At 42.8% G+C, this 22,271-nt stretch overlaps 1 protein-coding gene across 2 annotated transcripts in view; it reads left to right on the top strand.

The window, feature by feature from the left end:
* NAF1 (nuclear assembly factor 1 ribonucleoprotein) overlaps positions 1–22,271 on the top strand; it is a 127,181-nt gene that overhangs the window by 63,666 nt on the left and 41,244 nt on the right. For both annotated transcript variants that reach the window (XM_085641773.1, XM_085641772.1), the window contains exons 7-8: positions 10,091–10,142; positions 14,590–14,692. In XM_085641773.1, the coding sequence (XP_085497899.1) occupies positions 10,091–10,142; positions 14,590–14,692 (155 nt within the window). The remainder of the gene's footprint in view (positions 1–10,090; positions 10,143–14,589; positions 14,693–22,271) is intronic.

The following is a 22,271-nucleotide window of genomic DNA, read 5'->3' as shown; positions in this document are numbered from 1 at the left end:
TCTGCAGGAGATGAGCACGAGCTCCGCCTACTGTACAATGACCTCAACCATGGTAAGCTCCAGCCGGGTTCACCCTTAATCTTTGCGATTGCATTTACATTAGACATGCCTTACGCCTTAGATGCTGTCGGGAGTATTCTTGCCACCTAGTTGGGGAGCCGCCAAACGGCTGTATCAAGCGGCCGTCATTTTGGTTTTCCTCAGTTTCCAACCTTTTCCAAAGTGGGAAAAGATTGAAAATGATTTGGTGAATACCCTTAAGCATGTTAGTTTGTGAATGTGCACAGATTCACAAGGTATTTCAACCGCTTCTCACTGCCTTCCAACCCCTGTATATATTTTCAAAAGGTATCAAATCAGAGCCTAGCTGGAAAACAACACTGTGCTAAGAGGCCTTACTTAATCAGACAGGACATTATTCAACCTCTTTCATAAAAACAGTGCCACAATTTGCCCCCTTATATCATGGCACTAAAATGAACAATTGGATTTATTTTTGCAGGACAAGTACATTTCGGAAGTGTCTTCTTTCTAGGACCAGTAAATATTTAATAACATTCTACACCACTGATTTTAGTGTCATTCAGATTTTTGTTCTGGCCACCATTAGAGCTGGCCACCATTAGAGCTAGACTATCTTATTAGGCATTCCATGGAGTGGTTGGAGTCATTGACACATGTTTTTTCAACTCCCACACTTGTCATTGCTGCTTCTGTCACTATGTCCAATATGTTTAAGAACAAAGCTGCTTGAAATACAGTGTGCCTATGTAGCTAAGTTTATGCCTGTAATTTTATCAGCTGTAGTTCCAGGATCTTGATGTACACAAACTATTTAGGATTAGGATTAGCAGACTTTCTTTTGTTATGGATATGTCCCTTCCCCACAAGCTTGGATCGGAATTAACATCTTTAGAATCTCATCCTCTACTGGAACATAAATGTAGATTATTCATCAGTAAATTGGGGACAACGGAACATGTTCGACAGATACTTGTTGAATTACGCCAGTAATCAAATCGTTAACAGTTTGCAAAGTTCTCCACCGTTGCATCTTTCCTAGATTCACATGTAAGTATCATTTCCTTTGTTAAGTGGGGAGTCCCACAGTAACACTAAAATAGTAGTAGGGGACCTTAATATTCCTGAAAGGCTTTTTGGAAAAGACCAAAACCCCAAGTAGTACATTGACAGGGCACTCAATCCTACTTTCCCCTGATATCAATAAATCTTAATTGTCTCTGCACAATTTGTGAAGTGAGTTCCTGTAAACTTTGCTCAATTTTTCAAGGTACATCTTTCTTTGGATATAAATATTGGCAACCCAGTTTGGTAGCCCTTATCTGTGAGTGCGTAGTCTCTACTAGTTGGACAAGTGAAGAAAACTTTCAATCTTTGCAATGACTGACTCTCCCAAGACTTCCCTATTCAGACCACGTGGAGGAATTTGAAATAAAACAAACACAGATCCACTCCATGAGCACATTTATTGTCTAGACCTCAAACATAAGGCCAAAGACTGTAGAACGTACAGAAAATTCTCATCAAAATATCAGAAGGACTGGGAATGTGACTTTCTCCTGGTACTTCAAAAAGCCAAGGCACAGGATCTCTTTTCTCTGGAGATAAATTGGTGCAAAGTTCTCTTTGATCTCATTCTAAGAGGAAGTGAAAAAGAGCATATGCAGAACCAAGAACTCACTCTCTTCTGACAATATAGCTATTACTTCTAAAGAAGTGTGCATGTCGAGTCATAAAAAGGTAGAGAGAAAACAAATAAGATGGACATTACAGCCTTTTCCTGAGATGACCAGAAATGAAAAGATTCTAGTCAAAGACAACACTGTCGGTGTCTGGAGCAGTGCTGATCTCTGTGGCTTTAAGGCTGACATTGATGACTCCATCTCAGGATGCTCAACTGTCTTCTTTGTTTGATGCTGATGGAGAAACCATCTCTGATACCACCACAGATCAAGACGTCATTGTGTTGACGCCAGCTGTGTCTGTGCCTCTGATGTTTGCCTTGTCATTGACCAAGTAAATTGCAGCTCTTGTCTTCATTTCTGCTTCTTCAGCCTTGACAGCAATGACCACAACTGTTAGGGCTGCCAATTTCCATTGCCAATGGTGCCACGACAGTAGTCATAGAAGATCTGCATCATATTGATATTAAAGAAAGACACCACTGCATGTTGTTTCTAGAGCACACTTGACCTAGCAACGTTAATGCCACACGTCCAACCCAAGATACTTGACACAGATGTAGAAACACCTGCAAGTTAAGAGCTGACCCCAAACCAAATGTCCAAGATGACCCAGATGATAAACACACGATAGACCCTAATCAGCTGTATTATTAGGATGTGTATGATATCTGCTGTTAGTCCTCCTTATTGTTACTGCTACTATGATCTTTACTTGGATGATGACAGATTCCTTTATCAGCCAATATTGCAAGTTTCCATAGATCTGATTAGAAACCTATAACAAATGATGCCCTTTTATAATACCTGGCATATTGTGTGTCTTTTTCTATTATAATACCTGGCATACAAATCACCCTTCACTGGCTGCTGCACTGCTGCAGCCAGATGCCATACGCCAGTATGTACCATTATTTTTCCACAGCAGCCTACATCTCCATTTTAGCTGTTTCAATATCTCTCCACTTCTTCCTGATTATCCACAGAATTTGACAAAAGTGGACACTACAGAGTGACCGTATGGAAGGCGGAAGAGTAGGGAGCAGTCCCAGATGACACTGCAGTCAGGGCTCCTTGTGAATGAGTTTAATACACTGATCTGTCTTTGAGACCACTGATACCTGTGCCACTGGACTTACCCCGAAAGACATCACCAGTTTTTCATTTTTTGCTAAAAGGGCATCGTAAGGGCATCATAAGCTGTGGTGTCTACTCATTTTTTTGTTTGATTTCTGACATCCGCAAGTAGGCAGTTAAAGCAAACCTTGTTATTCCCCTTATCTTTCTGTAGGGGTTAAAGATTATGTAAATTCCAGCCATAGTAAAAACATTGACCTCACAGCTAAATAAGAAATAAAAAGCAATAGATGATTCACCAGCCTGCCTCATCTATGTGAAGTAGGATTTCTTGGAAGGTATGGAGGTCCAATGCAGTCTGATAGCGCACCTTCTTTGGAGCTATTTCCAGAAGTTTTGCGTAACACCTCAGAACTCCTTTAAGATTTGCTGGTGGTCATTGAATCTGCTGTAGACATCGATTGAGACCTCTGGTGGAGACCGCTAGTCTTCAGTAGGCAGGGATAGTTGAGATGTACGCCCTTGAGCCTGAAGGCCAAGCAAGAAAAAGGCACCTTATGGTGAGGCCCTTTACTGTTCCCTTGTAGACATTGGCATAGCACTATGAAAACACCGGCCCTTTTCTTGAGTTAGTTGCAGGAACCAATCATTTTACTGAGGAAACTCTGCGATATCACTACCAGCCTTAAAAATCTCAAAAGTAGTTGTTCCATCTTATTATCTGGAACCACAATACAGGATCATTCATGCTCGAAACAGGGCAGCCCACCAAATCACAGAATTGCAACTCCTTCCATTCACTAGTTACTGCCTCACCACTTCTGCTTAAGGAGGAACTAGTAGGGGGCAGGATCTCATCTTTCTCCATGAGAAGAAGGCTCCACTATTGGGTAAATGAGTCCTAATCGTAATGCAGAATGGTCAGATCCTCCGACTCACCGTGTAAAACGTGCACAGCACCTTCATCGCCTCCAGTCCATGATTCTTTCCATGCTACTGAAAGGAACTTTCACGCCTGTTCCCATTTCCTAGTGTAACAAGGGGGTTTGTTCCATATTCATCTAATCCTCAATCACCTTCAATTGAATTAATTTCTCAGGAAGCAGACATTTTGCATGATCACGCTGGCAAAGGTCTGCTATCTCTTCCTGAAAGCCTTAGTTTTTAGAGAGCAGCACAGTAGTTGGTAGATGGTGTACATTTCCCTTTAAGTCTTTGTTTGTGCAATCAGACAGTTGACGAGATTTGTTTAATGGGACAGCTAGGCCTATTATTTCAGCTAAATAATGCCGTTTTATGTATTACCTTATTGGTTTTAACGAATAAAATAAAGTTTGCTTTATAAGAAGTACAATTACTTTTTTAGATTGGTTTGTCAGATTCTGTAACTGTATGTATTTGTGTTAAAGATCTTCATCTACTCTTATGCCCTGTTAATAAATCACCCTTTAATTTCCCGGAAATCTTTGGTTTTCAGTCAGTATTTCTTGGAATCGTATTTGCACTCTGTGACCAGCGTGTGTCTCAGCAAGAGCTTTTTTTTAGTAACACATCTAATGGACTTCCGGCAGCTTTCTTAGCTCTCATGCTGATTGTTAAAGTTCAAACCTGGACTCCTGGCTCTGTGAGCATCTGACATATGGAAATCTATACTGAACTCCCAACTTTGCTAGCTAGCGTACTCGACTGTAAGCTAAGGACAGGGATAATGAATGTTCTCTGAACTTACTACGAAATCACATTATCAGTGGTTCACTGAAATCTATGTAGCAGCTATTTAGCAGCCTTGCCTCCTATATTGTCTTGTGAAAAATAATATACTAAAATATATTTAAAATTACGGTTGATTAAAGAAATAACTTAGTTGTTAAATTCCGCATTTTAATCTCATTTCAGCATAAGAATGGGTAAAATACATTTGTGCATTTGGTAGCATCTACCTGTTCCAAGGAAAATGGGATTCATTTTTTTTCTGATAAGTGACATACTATAAACCCAGCCTTTGCTTTCAGTTCCCTGAGGTTCTTGTATAACCTCAACATTTCCCAACAGCCAGTTGCTGAAGGGGACAGATTAAAAGCTCACTGTTCTGTACTTTATTGCTATATGTATTGGTAACATGATGTCTCCAACATAAAACTTCAGCTATATGCAGGCAAGACTTAAAACAATGGACAACTGACACGTGGAAACATCAGTCAGTTTCTAAACACAATATTTTCAATAAAAGAGCACTTGCTATGTTCAGCAGAACTGTAATCTATATCTTGATCATTATCTTGGACTCATTAATACTGTTTTTCAAGGCCCCAGCAGCTCTTGATAAATTTGACCGCTGCTTAGATTTATGTGACTAAATTTGTATCGACCAATACCTTATTCACAACTTGTTTCATATTAAGAAACCACAAATTCCTGTTACTATTATTATCCCTCACATGCTCACTAAGTTCAAAAGAGCAGATTTTCCCTCGGTTAGGTTTGTTATTTTCTTTAAAAAAAATAATTGTATTGACTTAATACCTTTTTTATTGTGCTCTGTATTGTGTGACTACTAAAGGTTTTCGTTGTAAATATGTTGGACTTTCGTAGAGTCTTTTCTTATCTCTTTTAATGTTTTACTTTACTTTTTCAATATATTTAACTAGCCATACAATCCTGTATGTTTACTTGCAGTAAAGTTTAAACCAGAGTAAGAATATTGCGTAAACATATTATAAATCTTTTATGTAGCTCTTGTTATCTTCAATTCAAATTGTTGCTTTTCATGGTAAAGAACATCCCTTGTTCATGTCTTGTCAGGCATGTTGTGTATATATTTGTTTCCACATTTTATTTGTGAATTTGGACTTATATTATATACACAATCTAAAGATTAAATGTGCTGTAGATCAGTAATTATGCTAGTAATGCTGTAGCATTATGCTCACAAATAAAATATTTGATTAGCTGCACATGTTTAAATGTCAGGCTACAAGACAATCGGTGTGGTGAGTTTCTTCACATAAACATGTTCACAAAGCAGGGGATCTTTTCCAGGTTTGAATATGAAAAAGTCTACTTCCTGAAAGAAGATGGGTCTACTTTTTTATTCCAGTAGTACGTCTTTATCACCAGGCGCTTTACCTTTTCTCTGCCTCAGAACTTGTTTCATTCAGAAAGTTTCTTTGTCACATTTTTATATGTCTAGTTCCCGACTCCAAAGCCCTGTCATGCAGTCATCTAGAACCACTTGGTTATGTAGCACCACGACCTGGGTGTTGACCTGGGCTGCTAGGCCGGACTACTCAAGGGTGCTGCTTTTGGAAAGTCCTCCAGCTGGAGGTTATGTTTAGGGGCTTGAGGGGCATGTGTACTCACGACCCTTGGTGCGGTCTTCATCTTCGGCCCAAATTGTTGACATGCCTCACTGTCTTGTTCTCTGTGTGCATGGGATCGACAAAAATTGCACACTTGATGGTGATCGTTGTGCGGTTATTTGGCATTACACTGAGGGCACCTTCGGGATGGGCTCACCACCATCACCCCCCCTGGACCATTCTTCAATGCGAGTGGAAAGCTATTAGTGTTTAATGATTCATTGGAGTTGACACTTTCACAGTATTCAGCTGCTGAATCTTCAGTGACGAAGTTTGCTTCACTGAGCCAAGAAGGCATCAAAAGAATGCTTTGATGATGAGCTTAAACAAATGCATCCAATCTGAAGATGGAGCCGATGACCGTGCGCATCACTTACCAGAGGAGGAGTCACAGGACCTCGTGACTTAAAAACTTTTTTGAAGAAAAAGAAATTCTAAACCACCGGGCCAGCACTAGATGGCAGGAGTATGCAGAGCTTGTCAATCTACAGCACTACATGCAACAAACCGATCCTTACCGGGTGAGTAACGTACTCCTTTCAAATGAGTTTTACATTAGTGAAAATTAGTACTTTGTTAAAAAAAAAAAAGGCAACCCTTTTTTCCCTAGTAGAAATGCTAGCATTGTGCTTCCCTTGTATTTTTTCATTTAAGGGTTGGCCCTGTCTTGCCAAGTTAATGTAACAAAATGTGTGTGTGTGTGTGTATATATGTGTGTATGTGTATATATATATATATATATATGTATTACCTACTGGCGGTCGCCAGTAGGTAGTTATAGTTAGGACCACGTTTCCATAGGAAATCCGCAACATTCTATTTTGAATAACTTTGGCGCCGGTCGACGAATCCTCGCAAATTTTTCAAAATAGGTGGGGCGCTACGCTCCGCTCCTACCCTGAAAGTCTCGGGGGGATTCGTCAAGCAGGGGCTGAGATAAAAGGGGGGTCCCAAAACGCGTTTTTCCCATGCATTTTTCCATAGGACCTTTAGACACAGCTACAGCCCGAACGGCTGAACAGAATTACTTGAAATTTGGCAGAGAGGTAGTCCTCAGGTCAAGGAAGTGCCTTTTGTAGGTTTGGTGTAAATCTGTTCAGTAGATTCTGAGAAAATAGCCTTTAAACCAATATATATATCTGAGCCAGCTTACGGTGCGCTTACCGTACGCGTACGGTGGCGTGCGCGAGCGCGATTCTGATTGGCTGTTTGATCTTAGTAAACATTCGAATCGGTCGAAACCAGGAAGCGGCGGCCGCCATTTTCTCTCTCGCTCTCTGAGTTGGGCAGCAAAAACGAAGCCCAAAAATGTGTAAAGAGGCAGTTTCTTGAGATCCTAACCACCCAGGATTGATATAGGGGTCCCCAAACATCCCCCAAGCCCAAAAATACAATTTTTTTTTTTTCTCGGAAATTCACCGATTACGCTTACCGTACGCGTACGGTAAAAATTTGTAAAAAAAAAAAATTATCCACATTCTCCCCACCCCGTGTGCAAATGGTGCCCGCAGGGCACCATTTGTCCATGGCCTATCACAACTATGAAATTAACAAAAAATACATTTCACAAAGATGCGCATAATATGTCCCCCATGTGCGCACGGTGCGCGAAGCGCATCGTGCGTACATGGCCCATCGCGCATAACGTGGGCACGCGATGCGCGCAGCGCACCGCGTGACCACCGTGCGTGCACGGCACTAACTGCGTAAAGTGGGCGCGCGGTGCGCGAAGCGCACCGTGCGCGCACGGAACGAACTGCGTTAACTGGGCGCGCACGCCACGAATGGCGTAACGTAACTTAGCATTTAAAAAACCGTACAAATTCACTGAAAAAACCATAGGTTTCACACACGTTATAGTTAGGAATTAGCATTTAAAAAACCTTGCAAATTCACTGAAAAAACCATAGGTTTCATACATGTTATAGTTAGCTGTACATTTCACTCGTAAAAAACCAATGAAATTCCCCCGTTCTAGTTAGTGCAGGCAACTATAACTCACGCGACCGCAATCTTCTGCTGATGACATATGTGTCTTTATGAAAAAAAAATATTTGTAATATATGTATAGCTAAAATTTAATGGAAGAAGACAGGGGCAATAAGTGTCTAAATACAGTATTAGCATCAGCAGAGGATTGCGGTCGCGTGAGTTATAGTTGCCTGCACTAACTATAACGGGGGAATTTCATTGGTTTTTTACGAGTGAAATGTACAGCTAACTATAACATGTATGAAACCTATGGTTTTTTCAGTGAATATATATATAGATACACACATTATACGTGAGTTAGAATTTCCATAGGAAGAAAATTTTTTGTTTTGCTAACAACTTTGGCACCGTTTAACACATCTTCACAAAACGTTCCCAGCTCCTTCCTGGAAAGTTTTAGTTGATCCGCCAGGCGGGGGCAGAGAATAGGGAGGGGGGGGGGGGGGGCGGTCCCAAAACACTTTTTTTCCCCCATGTGTTTTCCATGGGAAAAATTAGACCACAATACAGGAAAATCAGCTGAACATCCTTAATCCAAATATTCAGAAAGCGTTTTTTTTTTGTAATTTGCTGTAATTCTATTCAGCTGTTCTAGAGAAATTAAGGTTCAGAATTTATAAATACTTTTTCCTGAGTGACTTCTGCAGGACAAAAAATAACAAAACACAAAATCTGATTAGTCATACCCACAGGACTGTGCAATGTGATTGGCGGCCGCAACATGCAGAAAAATGTCTGAGTCCTAAACATTTCTTCAAAAAGATATAGATGGGGGCATGTTAATGATACAGTGGCCCCCTAGCCCTTGTGGGAGGGTCCCCCAGTGACCAAACAATATTTTATTTTTGTGCCTTTGCTGTCCCGTGGGAGCCTGGATGCAAAAAACCTCCTCCTCCACCCGCCTTCCATCATGCATGGCGAGGGGTTCCCTGCAAACGTATTGTAATAAAATATTACTTTCTTTGAAAAAAACATAGAAATTCACTGAAAAAATCAAAGATTAAAAGTGGAGTTATACCCGAGGAAGGTAGTAAGATTTCAACTTATGTAAAAAAAAAAAAAAAAAGAAAAAGCCTCAGAATTGCATTGAAAAAGCAATAGCGTTTAAAAAACATAAATCCAGGGAAATTCACCACTTATTTGTAACTGACCTAAGTATAACTTGCACCGCTGTTATTCACTGCTTATAACCTCACATATTTCATTACTGATGACACCTGAAATCTGTGGTTGTGCAATTTATACTTGTGTTATATTAATATAAATCACTGAGCCTTATGACCTAAGCAATAACTAGACTTTTGGTTAAAAATATAAGCAATAATCTTTGGAATTGAAACATTCTGGTGCATTATCCAGAGCTTTGAGCCATGGCATGAAAACAATAGGCCATTCCAGAACCATCATGGCTAGTAGTCCTAGCACTCATCAGTAAATGTGGTTAATGCATTTGCCTGGAACAGCTGGACAAATCAAGGTGAGCAGGTCACATGATACACCCTCCTGTCCCCCAGTTAGCTTGCAAACTGTGAACACTTCCTTTAACTTTTTTGCATAAACGAAAAACACACAAGACCCAGTTCCCCTTATGCAGGATGTTTTCTCAAAGATGCTTGAAAGCACAAGAATTGAGCCCAGTAATTCAATGTTTTGTTATTTTTAAGTGTTAGTCTTTCTGTCAGTGAACAATAAGAATTAGTTGACAATCCCAAGGGTGAATTATTTCCTTCTAATCGAAGATGGTGGACTGAAAGTTGGTAAAGCAAGTTTGCAAAGGTCGAATCACCTTTGCAGAGAACCTGAAATGGGATAAAAAGCTTTTGTAGAATTACCATCTTTCCACTGTGTGGAAATCAGTATCTCTGTTCTGCTATAGTAAAGCTTTTCATTTATAAGGTATAGTTTGTAATTTACAACTTGTTTACTGTCAATAAGTTGCCTTTTTTTGGTACCCCGTAGGCAGAAAGGGTCTGATGCGTCATGGACAAATGATGATGAGCCACCTCCTGATGTAAGTAATGTTTATGTTTATAATTTCGTTTTTTAAATTATTCTAACATACTTTGAATGTTTTCATTTGGGCAGAGCAGATTGTTTGCGTGCAGGTATTTCCGGTTCTGTGTCTCCCATTAGCCAAAAAAAATTTAAATGTTAATCATCCAAAGAAAGTAACAATTGATACTTTAATAGTCCTAACAAAATACGTTCTTTGCAGGCTTTTGTCAGAACCGTCACATCAGGGTAGTCCCCCATGTAAACATTTCTGAGCTGCAAACACATCATAACAGGGATGTTTGCTCATCTCCACATACTGTCAACTTACCATTGATTCATAGAAGCTCAAGTTACTCTTGGTGACGCACAGTTTGATGTTTATTCTTGGTCCCATGCAGTTAATTGGAAGAATTAAAAAAACAATATATGGTCCATTCCTCTTCAGAAACCGAAAACGTTTTCATGTATTAAAGAATTCTATTTACGTACGATCCATTCAATAACTGGAGTTAAACTTATTCCCCTCTCCATAATTAAACGGATACTCCTTGGAGAACAAAGAACCAAACTGAGGCACATCGGTGTGGAAGTCAATGTAAATAATGCAGCTGTTTCGTTTCCCTGCAGATATTTTAGGCACTTTCACTGTCCTTTTCTAAGTGCTAGAATCAAGCTATCGATTTCTTGATGACCCAAGAAGACCTTCTAGTTTAACTAATGTAAATAATGGCTAAAGCTATTGCTTTAACTGGACGTTGCTTCTGTTGTATTTTATCCCTTGTCATACTGTATTCATTTCCAAATCTACAGACCACCACCTCCCATAATAAACATTTATTGCTCAACTGTGCTTCCCCTACAGAGGGAAGTATGCGTAGGGAGTCTTGTCACTGCTTAGTTGGAGTGTTAAATCATTTACTGATAGAAAGTGACACTCCAATCGTAGACCCCTATGAATGGCTGCAAGTCAGAATAGCGAGGTTAAAAATGTCGTGATTCTGAAATATTGTGGCCTAAATAGTAACTGCCAAACTTTTATGAAGGTAAGTATAGATTTACTATTCTTAACTCCACACCTGTGTATCCTGAAGATTGACCTCAAGGTACTTTAGTGTGGAGTTAACTGTAGGATACTTAACTTACCTGTGCCGTCACAATATTTGGTAGTCGATATTCTGGATATGATACTTTGGTATCCTGATGTTTCAAACGCAGTATTCAAATAGCATAATCCCCAGCATATTGCCTTTCAATATCTCACTGCCCAAGGACTGAAAAGCCCTAACAACCCATAAAATCCACGTGCCCCTTCCTTTCCTATCCAGTTCAACATTAGTCTCCTCTCACCTCATCTATCCTCACTTATTCGGTTGGCAGATGGCCACCTTCTCCACCCGATCTCTTTGTTAGGCACACACCCAACCAGTATTTCGTAGTTGTTCGCCTACCATGCAACTGCCTTATTCATCTGCCTTCCTCATGCTTCTGCTAACTTTGCACCTCTGTCCCCAAGTGCATCAGTAAGTCCCTATTCTGCATCTTGGGAATCCTCACTGAAGTAATAAAAGTACAGTTTTCCTGCCAGTTTTCGGCGATCCCCAAAGTGCAGGGACATTTTCAATAGTATGGCAGAAAACTTTAAAATTGAAGGCAGACGTTTTAAAGTGAGTCATTTATATCCTTTTCATAGAGTGAAGCAGGAAAGCTGTTAGCTTAGTTTTTTTTCATTGGAATAGCCAAATTAGAGAAAAGAAGAACCCCCGATTGCAACACCTAGCTGCAAACTTTTAGTTTGCCAGGTTAAACATTTGCAACCCTTAAATCCAGTAGAAAAAAATTAGGAAAATGAATGCCTGCTAGGTTAAAATGCAACATGTCAAAAAGAGGACACTGATACTTCAAGGCTTCAGCAGCTCACCTCTCCACGCATGCACTGTACGTGCAGTTTTCCTATCACACTCAGCATTTTAAATGCCAGTTTATGATATTTAAGATATTAAAGGAAAGTACTGTTATTTAGCAGGCGGACTGGTTGCTCATGATTTCATTGAGGATTCCTATGATGAAGAATTGGAATTAGATGTAATTGGCATTTTTTGCTCAACTCACTGATTGTCAGAAGCATAACAATATCAATCTAGCAATGATGTATTTAGTAGATTCCATCCCTGTACAAAGAGGTCCATAATTGACAAATAAATGTGCTAATTTGCATAGGTCTTTGGTTTTTTTCCAAATTAAACTTTAACACTCTTCTCGCACCTAATGAGTGTCATATTCTTTCTGCTAGAGTAAAAGGATTGCTAAAATGTTTGACCAATGAGGATTTCTATAATTTAGAAATATAAGAACGTAACATTTCCTTCCTCACCCAGTCTAGAGCAGTCCTCTATCTTTACTTTGTTCCCATTGTAGTTTGCCGTGTCTTCACCCCGTAGGCTGTCATGATCCGTAATTTCACAATTTTCTTCCTCGCTACCAAACTCCCATTTCAACACATTGTAGCTTCTTAACCTACCCACCATCATGTTCCTTGGTGGTCACTCAAACCACCCCTTGCACGTAATGGTCCATTCCCAAATGTGATTCCATGATTTCCTACCACACTGTAGTCTGATTTCATATTCCCCTCTCCGTTGAGTCCATTCCTCTGCTATGGGACCACAACACAACCCCATAGAGGTTCTATGATGGTGGGGGGCCCCCAAACCAGCTGCTCACTAGCTTTTCATAGTCTTTAGGTTCCAATTTTACCCAATACATCTTCTTTACTGCATCATTGTATTGCCCTGTAACACTTGTGTCATGAATTTAGTTGTAACAGTCTGTAACAGAGGAGGTAGGCACCTCCAGGTTCTGAAATCTAGTGACATTTTCATAGACATCCAGACAAGTCAGCTCTTGCTGCATTTTTCTTTAAAAAGAAAGAAATGTGCTACTGTATCTCTAGCAACTGCTTTACCTTTACTTTCCTTCTTCACATTTCAAATATCTCCACCTTCACTTATTTTTCTTAAACCTTGAAGGGATTGTTTCTCACAAGCGCTTTCCCTTTTTGTAAAGTTTTCCTCCTGTGGGAGGAAGACAGCTACTTCTGACCCACACTCAATGTGTGTGACATTTTTCACCAGTTCGTCCTGTTAAACAAATTGGGTAAGTGGGCTGTGGGACAATGCAACATGGATGGATAGAGAGAGGGCAAGAGTAAAGGACATAGGTGGGGGTGCGGTACAGGCAGGATGGAAAAGGGGAGCACTCGGCAAATGGAAGGTTGGTGGATTGGTCTAGGGGGAGTACATGGACAACAGAAGGTGGGCAGCTGCGGATAGGGCAAGTACCTTAACAATGGCGGATGGGTGGGTGAGACTGGGGCAAGCACACAGACAACTGAGGGTGGCACAGTGGACAAGACCGGCAGGAAAGGCACGTGGACAAAAGAGGGTAGGCTGGAGGGACTTGGGCATGTACACGGACAACGGTGGGTGGGCGGTAGAGGAATGGGGAGGAATACAGTGAGGGGAGAATTATACAAGGAACACAGCTGGAAAAAACACATTTGTAGAGAGCTTTAGCACAAACACACCTAGTGCCTGAAAATGTGAGCAGTGGCTGAACACAGTAATTGCATCCATGCTCCAAGGGACAGACAAACGCAAGAAGAATAAGGAAACCCTATGGAAGGTGATGCATAAGAAACAAGCAAATGAGTGACCATGAAATCAAAAATTGGTAAGCATTGGGCTGCTTCCAAGCCCACTGTAAGGTAACACAAGTTCTCACAAGTGACAGTGCTCCTGTCTGTGTTAAGCGACTCCTAGAAATGGTGAATGGCACAGATGCAGTGTTTTTGGAGACATTTTGTGCCAGCTACCCTAATGCAAGATACCCTTTTCCTTAGCAATAGCTCTGTCACTTAGGCACCTCCAGTTATTCGAAATTAATTGAATCCTCTTTTCAGCCAGAAAAAAACATACCTAGTCTCTCAACCCTCTCAAGGACGTTCTTCTAAATGTCTAGAAGCAATTAGGGTGGGCAGTGTCCAAATCACAAAATAAAAATATAACTGCATAGTCTGATTACAAGTTGTGGTAACTTGAGCCTTTCAAACCACCATGAATTTAATTATGAACTTCTAAAATTACGTAAATCTTTTCAGAACATAAATGCTCTCATATTCTGGAAAGGTTAGTTCCTAGCCCAAATGGATTAACCCAGGACTGCTTGTAGACTTTGAATAAATAAAACCTGTTTTGTCTATACCCGTATTAGAAAACTTGTTGGATAAAGTCTGGGCATTACTTAATCGTTTTATAATCATTACTTGATCAGTCCCAATGATACTTAATAAAATGTTTTAAATGCTGTTGAGTGTTTGAGAGGGACTCTTCTTATGAAATACCTTTAGAAGTTGAGATTATCAAAGGAAGTTTATCTAATGAAGGTTAACATGTGCACTTCTTTAGGTTTTAGATTACAGCGATGATGAAAAAGAAAGGGAAGCTAAGAAGCAACGGAAGGCAATACACGAAGGACGAAAGAAGATAAAGGCTGAACAGAATGAAACCAGTAAGCTTTGCAGTTCCACAAGTTAGGAGTTACTTTAAATGTGTGTAAAATTAATCATAAAACAGGTGATTGCGCTGCCATTAATAGTAGGGTGGGCAAATAATTCCACACCTGCGGTTGGTTTTGCAGAGTTTTACCCACTCCTTATTCCGTTTGGAACACGAAGTTCTGGCAAACCCCTCCAAGCGCTGCTTGGCGGAGTTCTTTCTCGCATGCTGCTCATGTACGTTAAGTTAGCGAGCGAAAATATACGTCCACTAGCGTGATTTTGGTACACCTACTGGCGAGATGTCTCAACGCGGGTGGTCGCTTCAGGTCGCATCTGTTGCATTAAGACAGCTGCCGCTCGAATAGAAAATCTACATAAGCTGCAGAAAGAAGCAGCAATCTATTTCTGCCTATGTGTATTAGTGAGTTGTTTGATAGTAGATTAATGAATGTGCCAGAGATTAATACCATAATCTTTTGGTGGTTTCACAGATGCCTTCAGTGTCATGGCCTTGAACAAACGAGGGTTGCCACTTTCACGGTTCATGGACGAGGGAGTTTTTTTCCAATTGGTTCAGCTGATAGAAACGGGCAACAGCAGAATTAACTAATTCATTAAATGCAATGCCAGTGCAGCAATCATGGTACCTTGCCAGTATGGAGCAATCTAGCAACCCTATTGACGAAGTGTAAATTATTTGGTTTGTACTTGTTTTCAAATTCTAGAACAGACTTTTCTCTGTGCTTGACATTGATTTTCAGATAATAGGAAAACTACTTTTAATGTCCTCATATAGGCAGAGAAGAACCTGGAAGATTTTTTTTTTCTCACAATTGAAATGGGCACACTTTTAGTTTTTAGTTTCCAAATCTGCATAATTGCCTTCTGGGCCTACCAGTGTTCCTTTTTAGCATTGAACATATAGTTACAAAAGATCCCAGCATGCAAAGGTAGCTTGCTGAAAGTAAAGGAAAGCAGTCCCATATCTGACATGGGACCACTTGGCAGCTACTAATCCCGGAAATCAAATTAAAAAAGACCTGCCCTCTTTGTCAGCCACAAATCGGAATCATGATTCAAATAAAGTTCTCTACTCTGCACTATTAATCACATAACTGCTGTTTAGATCTTTAATTGAGGAATTACTTTTAACGTTGTATACACATTTATGGGGGTATACCTATTTTTGCAGCGCGAGTCTTTCTGGATTCACTATGCTGTGCATTATTCTGCCATGTAGTGGTTGGGTCTGTAATTGTAGTTTTTTGGGGTTTTTTTTTCTTTCGTGGCCCAGGTGGGCGTCGACGTACCACCATTTGGTGTCCTTCGTGACGTCTATGTGCTTCCTCTGGAAGCTCCCACCTTTGGCCGCCATCTTCAGATTCTTTTTTCCGCCGTTGGGTCTGGATCGTTGCTGAAGAGTTCCAGAGTTTTGGAAGAGGAATCAAGCAAAATCGAAGAAAATCGATGAAGAATCAAGTTTTCAGCTACACCGGACTACAGATCAGGTACCCGGAGCGACGAATGAGAAGTTTTAACGACCAAAACCTCGACGTTCGACGAAGAATGCGCTCGCAGGGGGCTCCCTGAGCGCGGGGATGGACAAAACACCGTTCAAGTTGTGCACCAATTGCCAACACAAGTACGCCCAGAAGGATCAGCATCCAGTCTGCAACCTATGCCTGCTGCTCGACCACAGAAGCGAAGACTGCAACGCCTGCTCGGCATTTACACCCAAGACCCTTGGAGTAAGGGAGAGGCAGAGAAGGGCGAACCACAACATGCAGGGGCAGGGGCCACTTCCAACTCAACGAGAATTGGGCCTCTCCAGTGGAGAAGAGGACAACATCACTTGAGGACTGCACGGTTGTCGAGGTTCATAAGAAGACGTCGAAGGAGGTAAGGGAGTCGTCAACTCCTCAACATCCAAGCAACACTTGAAAGAGTGAAGCAAAAGCCCTGAGCGACACTCGTAGAGGTGAAGCGAAGTCCTCGAAAGGAGCTCTGCCGCCAAAACACTCGATAAAAGCAACAGCCTCCAGGGACAGTCAACTGAGCAGATCCTTTGAAAAGGACTCCCAATCGGCGAAAACCCTCAAAGACGTCGAAGGTTGCCCTCGAAGGACACCTCAGCGCCGAGGAAGGAAGGGCCGACATTGTCATCGACGGCCTTGAACAGAAGCGCTCCAACCCTCGATGACGAACATGCCGCTGAGATGGAGAGGAAGAAGAGGAGCTCGAGGCCGAAATGGCGAGCATCCTACAGCGGAAAAAGGACTTCGACGAGAAGATGAGCCAATACACCATTCCGACGAAACTCTTAGTCGAAAGAGACGAACGACTAAGACACCGAACCGCCGAAAACGCCCAAACCAGTCGATGGACTGGGAAAAGACGACTACTATTTTGAGGGAGAAGGAGACGAAGATCTGCAATCCTACCGGGACTCTACGTCCTCGGAGGCACAAGACGTGGCATGGCAAGATCTCGATGCTGAATCGCCGGAAGAAGGCGTAGACACTTACCCTTTGAGGCCCCCGCCGCCAGACGACATAGGGATCTACAACATGGTCGTACAGAAGGCTGCACAGACTTATGGAGTGAAAATGGAGGAGGAGAAGCCAAAGGCATATTTCCTCCTGGAAACTCTACTGCCTCAACATACTAGGAGGCAATTCTTGCCCATGCTCCCTAGTGTGCTGGACCTGGGAAGAGAGGCCTTTAAGGAGCCAGCAGTATGCAAAGCTATGACACTTAGAACGGAGAAGTACAAACATTCTTCAAAGGACCCTGCATACATCCAAGGGTCCGTGCCAGCTGACTCCATAATTGCAGCAACGGCTAGGAAGAGGGCTAATGTTCCCACAAATGCCGGACCACCTCCAGACAAGGAGAGTAGGAGGATGGATCTCACAGGGAGAAAGGTGGAGAGAAATGCAGCAGTACATTGGCGCATTGCAAAATCCAACGCCCTGATCAACAGGCACGCATACCAACACTGGGATAAAGTGGGGCAGCTCCTAAAGCCTCTACCAGACCAGTACCAACAAAGGGCAGCTCACCTGGTAGAAGAAGGAAAGAACATGGCAAACACATGCCTGAAATCGGCATTGGATGCTGCAGAAACATCGAGCAGGCTAATGATAAAAGTGACTGAGAGAAGACAAGCATGGCTTAGAATTTCGGGATTCAAGCCAGAGGTACAAAGCAACATCTTAAATACAGCCTTTAATGGAGAGCAACTGTTTGGCACACCAGTGGACGACAAGTTGACGCAGCTCAAGAAGGACAACGTGACAGCAAGGTTCATGGGAGCGTTGCAGTTCAGGGGAATGCGAAGAGGCACACCCACAAGGAGGCCAGGTGGTAGAAGTGGAGGCAACGTGCCGACCACATCGCACCAAACGTTCCAGCAAGGCTACCAAGGGAACAACCAAGGCCAACAGCAGCAAATCTGGCAGTACCATCCCTGGGGATAGTCCTTTCAAGGGCGCGGAAACGGACGAGGACAAACACGAATGAGAGGACAACAGCCCTCCACCAAGTGACTCCGCCACGCATCAGGCCCCCACCCTAGAAACACCTCGGGGTGGGCGGAAAGACTAAAAGAAAAAATACAGCCAAACGTTCAACGACAAACAGTACCTCAAACTCAACACCGGTAGGGGAAAGAATAAGAGACTTCATCCAGGAATGGGTGGAAGGTCACATCGGACAAATGGATACTAAACATCATACAACACGGATACTGTATAGAGTTAGAAAGACAACCTCCAAACAGAAAACCGAGAAGAAAGGCACACTCTACAAAGGAGCTCTCGCTCTTGCAGCTAGAAGTGCAAGAATTGCTCATCAAGGATGCAATGGAGGTGGTACCGCAGAACCAAAGAAACAAGGGGGTTTACTCAACTTACTTCCTGGTGCCAAAGGTGGACGAAACGCTAAGACCTATCCTAGATCTAAGGTTTCTGAACAAATTCATAAGGACTCAAAGATTCATGATGACCTCCCTGCAGGAGGTAATACCACAAATTCAGCAAGGAGACTTCATGGCTACTGTAGATCTAAAGGACGCATACTTTCACATCCCCATCAACCACAAGCACCTACTAAGGTTTGTGATCAGTCAAATCCACTACCAGTTCACAGTACTGGCATTCGGCTTGAAATCCGCACCAAGGGTGTTTACAAAATGCCTGGCAGCTGTCGCAGCACACCTACGAAGGCGAGGGATACACGTATACCCCTATCTCGACGACTGGCTCGTAAAGGCAAGTTCGTACCATCAATGCAAACTACACATCCAGCAGGTCATACTAACACTGACAGGACTGGGCTTCTCGATTCATTGGGAGAAATCGTCAACCGAGCCAGAAAAAAACAACAAAACAAAACATATCTCCGGGAAAACCATTCACACAACCAACTACAACAGTGACCATCACGACGGCCGCCTCCCAGCTGGGGTGGGGCGCGCAAATGCACAAGCTCAAGGTGAGAGGACTATGGTCGCAGCAGGATGCGGTCAAGCACATCAAATACCTGGAACTAAAAACAGTGTTCTTGGCCCTGAAACGATTTCAGAAGCAGCTGTACGGAAACAGGGTGTTGATCCAAACAGAGAACACCACGACCATGTTCTACATCAACAAGCAGGGAGAAACTCCATCAGTAGACCTATCAAGGCTAGCACGGGACATATGGGCATGGGCCATCACAATAAGGATAGACCTGCTAGCAATACATCTCCCAGGGAAGGACAGCGTGGAGGCAGATAGATTCAGCAGGCAGACATCCGCATCCCACGAATGGGAGATCAACAAACCGGATTGCAGAGAGTATTCCGGAAGTGGGGTACACCGCAAATAGACCTATTTGCAACACACCAAAATGCCAAAACTTTGCATCCAGGCAACCAGACCATCGGTCACAAGGGAATGCGCTATGGATATGTTGGTCAAAAACATTTGCATACGCTTTTCCCCCGATCCCACTGATACACAGGGTACTCAGCAAATGCAGGATCAGCAACATGTCGCTGATACTAATAGTGCCTCAGTGTGCCAGACAGTCCTGGTTCTTGCGAATTGTGGAGATAGCGCAGGCACCAGCACACAAATTCCCAAAAAGAAGGGACCTATTAACAATGCAGAATGGAAGGGTGCTACACCCAGAGCCAGAGAGCCTCAGCCTGGCAGCTTGGCCCCTGAAGACCTAGAGTTTGCACACCTCAAACTACCGGCGAGCACAATGGCAGTGCTCAGGGAGGCAAGCAGGCCTACCACAACAAAATGCTACGTAGCAAAGTGGTAGAGATTCTCAGAATGGTGCACTAGGGAAAAATTGCAAAGGAAATTCACAAGGGAGTCAACCATGCTAAAATACTTAACACATCTACTGCAAAGCAAGCTAAGCTACACATCCCTAAGGGTACACTTAGCGGCGATTGTGGCTTACACTAGAGGAGAAACGGGGAAAGGTGTCTTCACCTCCCAAGTCGTAAAGAGCTTTCTAGAAGGGGCGAAGAGGATCGCACCTCCAAACAGAATGCCAGCACGGAACCTCAACGTAGTTCTTACCCAATAGATGAAGCCACCATTCAAGCCCATGCACAAGGTTACTCTGCACATGTTCACACTAAAGACAGCCATCTTAGTAGCTCTCACATCACTACGGAGAGTAAGTGAGTTGCAGGCGCTAACACTGCAGGAGCCCTACCTGCAGATACAGTGATAGGATTGTAATGAAGACAGACCCACACTTCATGCCAAAGATGGTGTCTCGGTTCCACACCAGCCAAATAACCCAAATACCTAGTTTTTTCCAAAAACCAACCACAAGCACGAAGAGAGTGCTGCACACGCTGGATGCCAGTGATGCACTATATAGAAAGGACAAAGGAGTGCAGAAAGACAAAGCAACTGTTTGTTTCCTAAGGAAGCAGTTTTTTGGGACGACCAGTTACCAAAATTACCATTGCAGGATGGATTGCACAAACCATTCAACTATGCCACAAACTAGCTGGCCAACATTTACAAGGAGCAGCTCATGCTCACTGAACTAGGAAGAAAGGAGCTACAATTGTGTTTCTATCTAACACACCGATCCAAGACATTTGCCAAGCCGCAACATGGTCTTTAGTGCACACGTTCACTAAGCACTACTGTGTGGATATCCAAATGAACAAAGAAGTGCAAGTGGGACAGAAGGTCTTACAACACATAATAAGTAACCAGTGCTCATCTTCCACCCAGCCACCACAATAAGGACAAACCGCTACAAAGTCTATGCACAGCATAGTGAATCCAGAAGGATTCACACTGCAAAACATATAGTTTCTTACCTGTCGGTGTAGTTTTGCAGCTTGAAGACTTTCTGGATTCAGTAGCGAACTCACCCTCCTCCTCCAGAAAGATGAGACAGGAGGAAGGGGATTAAAAATGAACAAGACTTGGAAAATAAGAGGAAAAACAAGAATAACACAAAAGTAAAAAGAATCCGAAGATGGCGGCCGAAGGTGGGAGCTTCCGGAGGAAGCACGTCAACGTCACGAAGGACACCAAATGGTGGTATGTCCACACCCACCTGGTCCACGAAAAAATGAGAAAAAAGACTACAATTCCGGACCCAACCACTAGATGGCGGAATAATGCACAGCATAGTGAATCCAGAAAGTCTTCAAGCTGCAAAAATACACCGACAGGTGAGAAACGATACGTTTTCACTGAAGGTCTAATTGTTTATCGATGTTCAAGGTGATCATTTTACTCCATCTTTTACCGGAACGCAAGAGTGCCAGCCGTGGGTTTCTAGTAAACGCATTGATAAATCTGTGAGCCTTCCCCTTTGGTAATTAACCAATGATACAAAAAAGCCTGAGTGCAATAGCCTGTAAAAAATAAAGCAAAAGTATGCCTATGTTGGCCAGTATTAGCCCTTATATATCCCTCCCTCGCAGCTCCACCATTAAGTGAGGCCTTCCTCCAAGCCCCTGCACTCTCGAGTGTTGGTGTTCGATGCCCTCCTCCACCCGCAGGTTTCATCTGCGCCTCATCCCTGGTGGTCCAGTGGACCTCTGTCTCCATTCTCTTGCTCTGCTTTTTCTCTCCTTTTTACTCGTTTTTCCCTCACCTCTATCTCCCCCCCCCCCCCCCCCCCTTCACTCTCCTTCTAGGTCTTTCCTCTATTTTCTGATGTTTTCCCCTTATTTCAAGCTCCCCCTTCACTCTCCTTCTGTTTCTGTCTTTCTACAGTTTTTCACTTTTTTTTACCCTCATCTCAATCTTCCCCTTTCACTCTCCTGTGTCCTCTGTGTCTTTCTTCCTCTCATTCTTGCATTTTCGCTGCCTTATTTGCACTTTTCTCTCTTTTTGCCTTTTTCAGCCTGGTTTTCCCCGCCGCTGCTGCCCCCCCCCCCTCCGCGACCCCTCCCCCCTCCAGAACAACCAGTGCGACCGGCCCAATCCAGCTCCCCTCCCCGCCTCCCAGCCGTCCAGCCCTCCCCGACCCCTACTTAATGGCAGCCGCTGCGGGGACAGGCGAGCAAGACCACAGACTCATTGTCAGTGAAATTGCTCTCCCTCCCTCGCA

This window comes from Triturus cristatus, chromosome 2_2 (assembly GCF_964204655.1).
Source record: "Triturus cristatus chromosome 2_2, aTriCri1.1, whole genome shotgun sequence".
NCBI classification, from domain to species: domain Eukaryota; kingdom Metazoa; phylum Chordata; class Amphibia; order Caudata; family Salamandridae; genus Triturus; species Triturus cristatus.
Note: the sequence above shows the minus strand (reverse complement) of the source record. Positions and strands in the feature narration are given on the sequence as shown.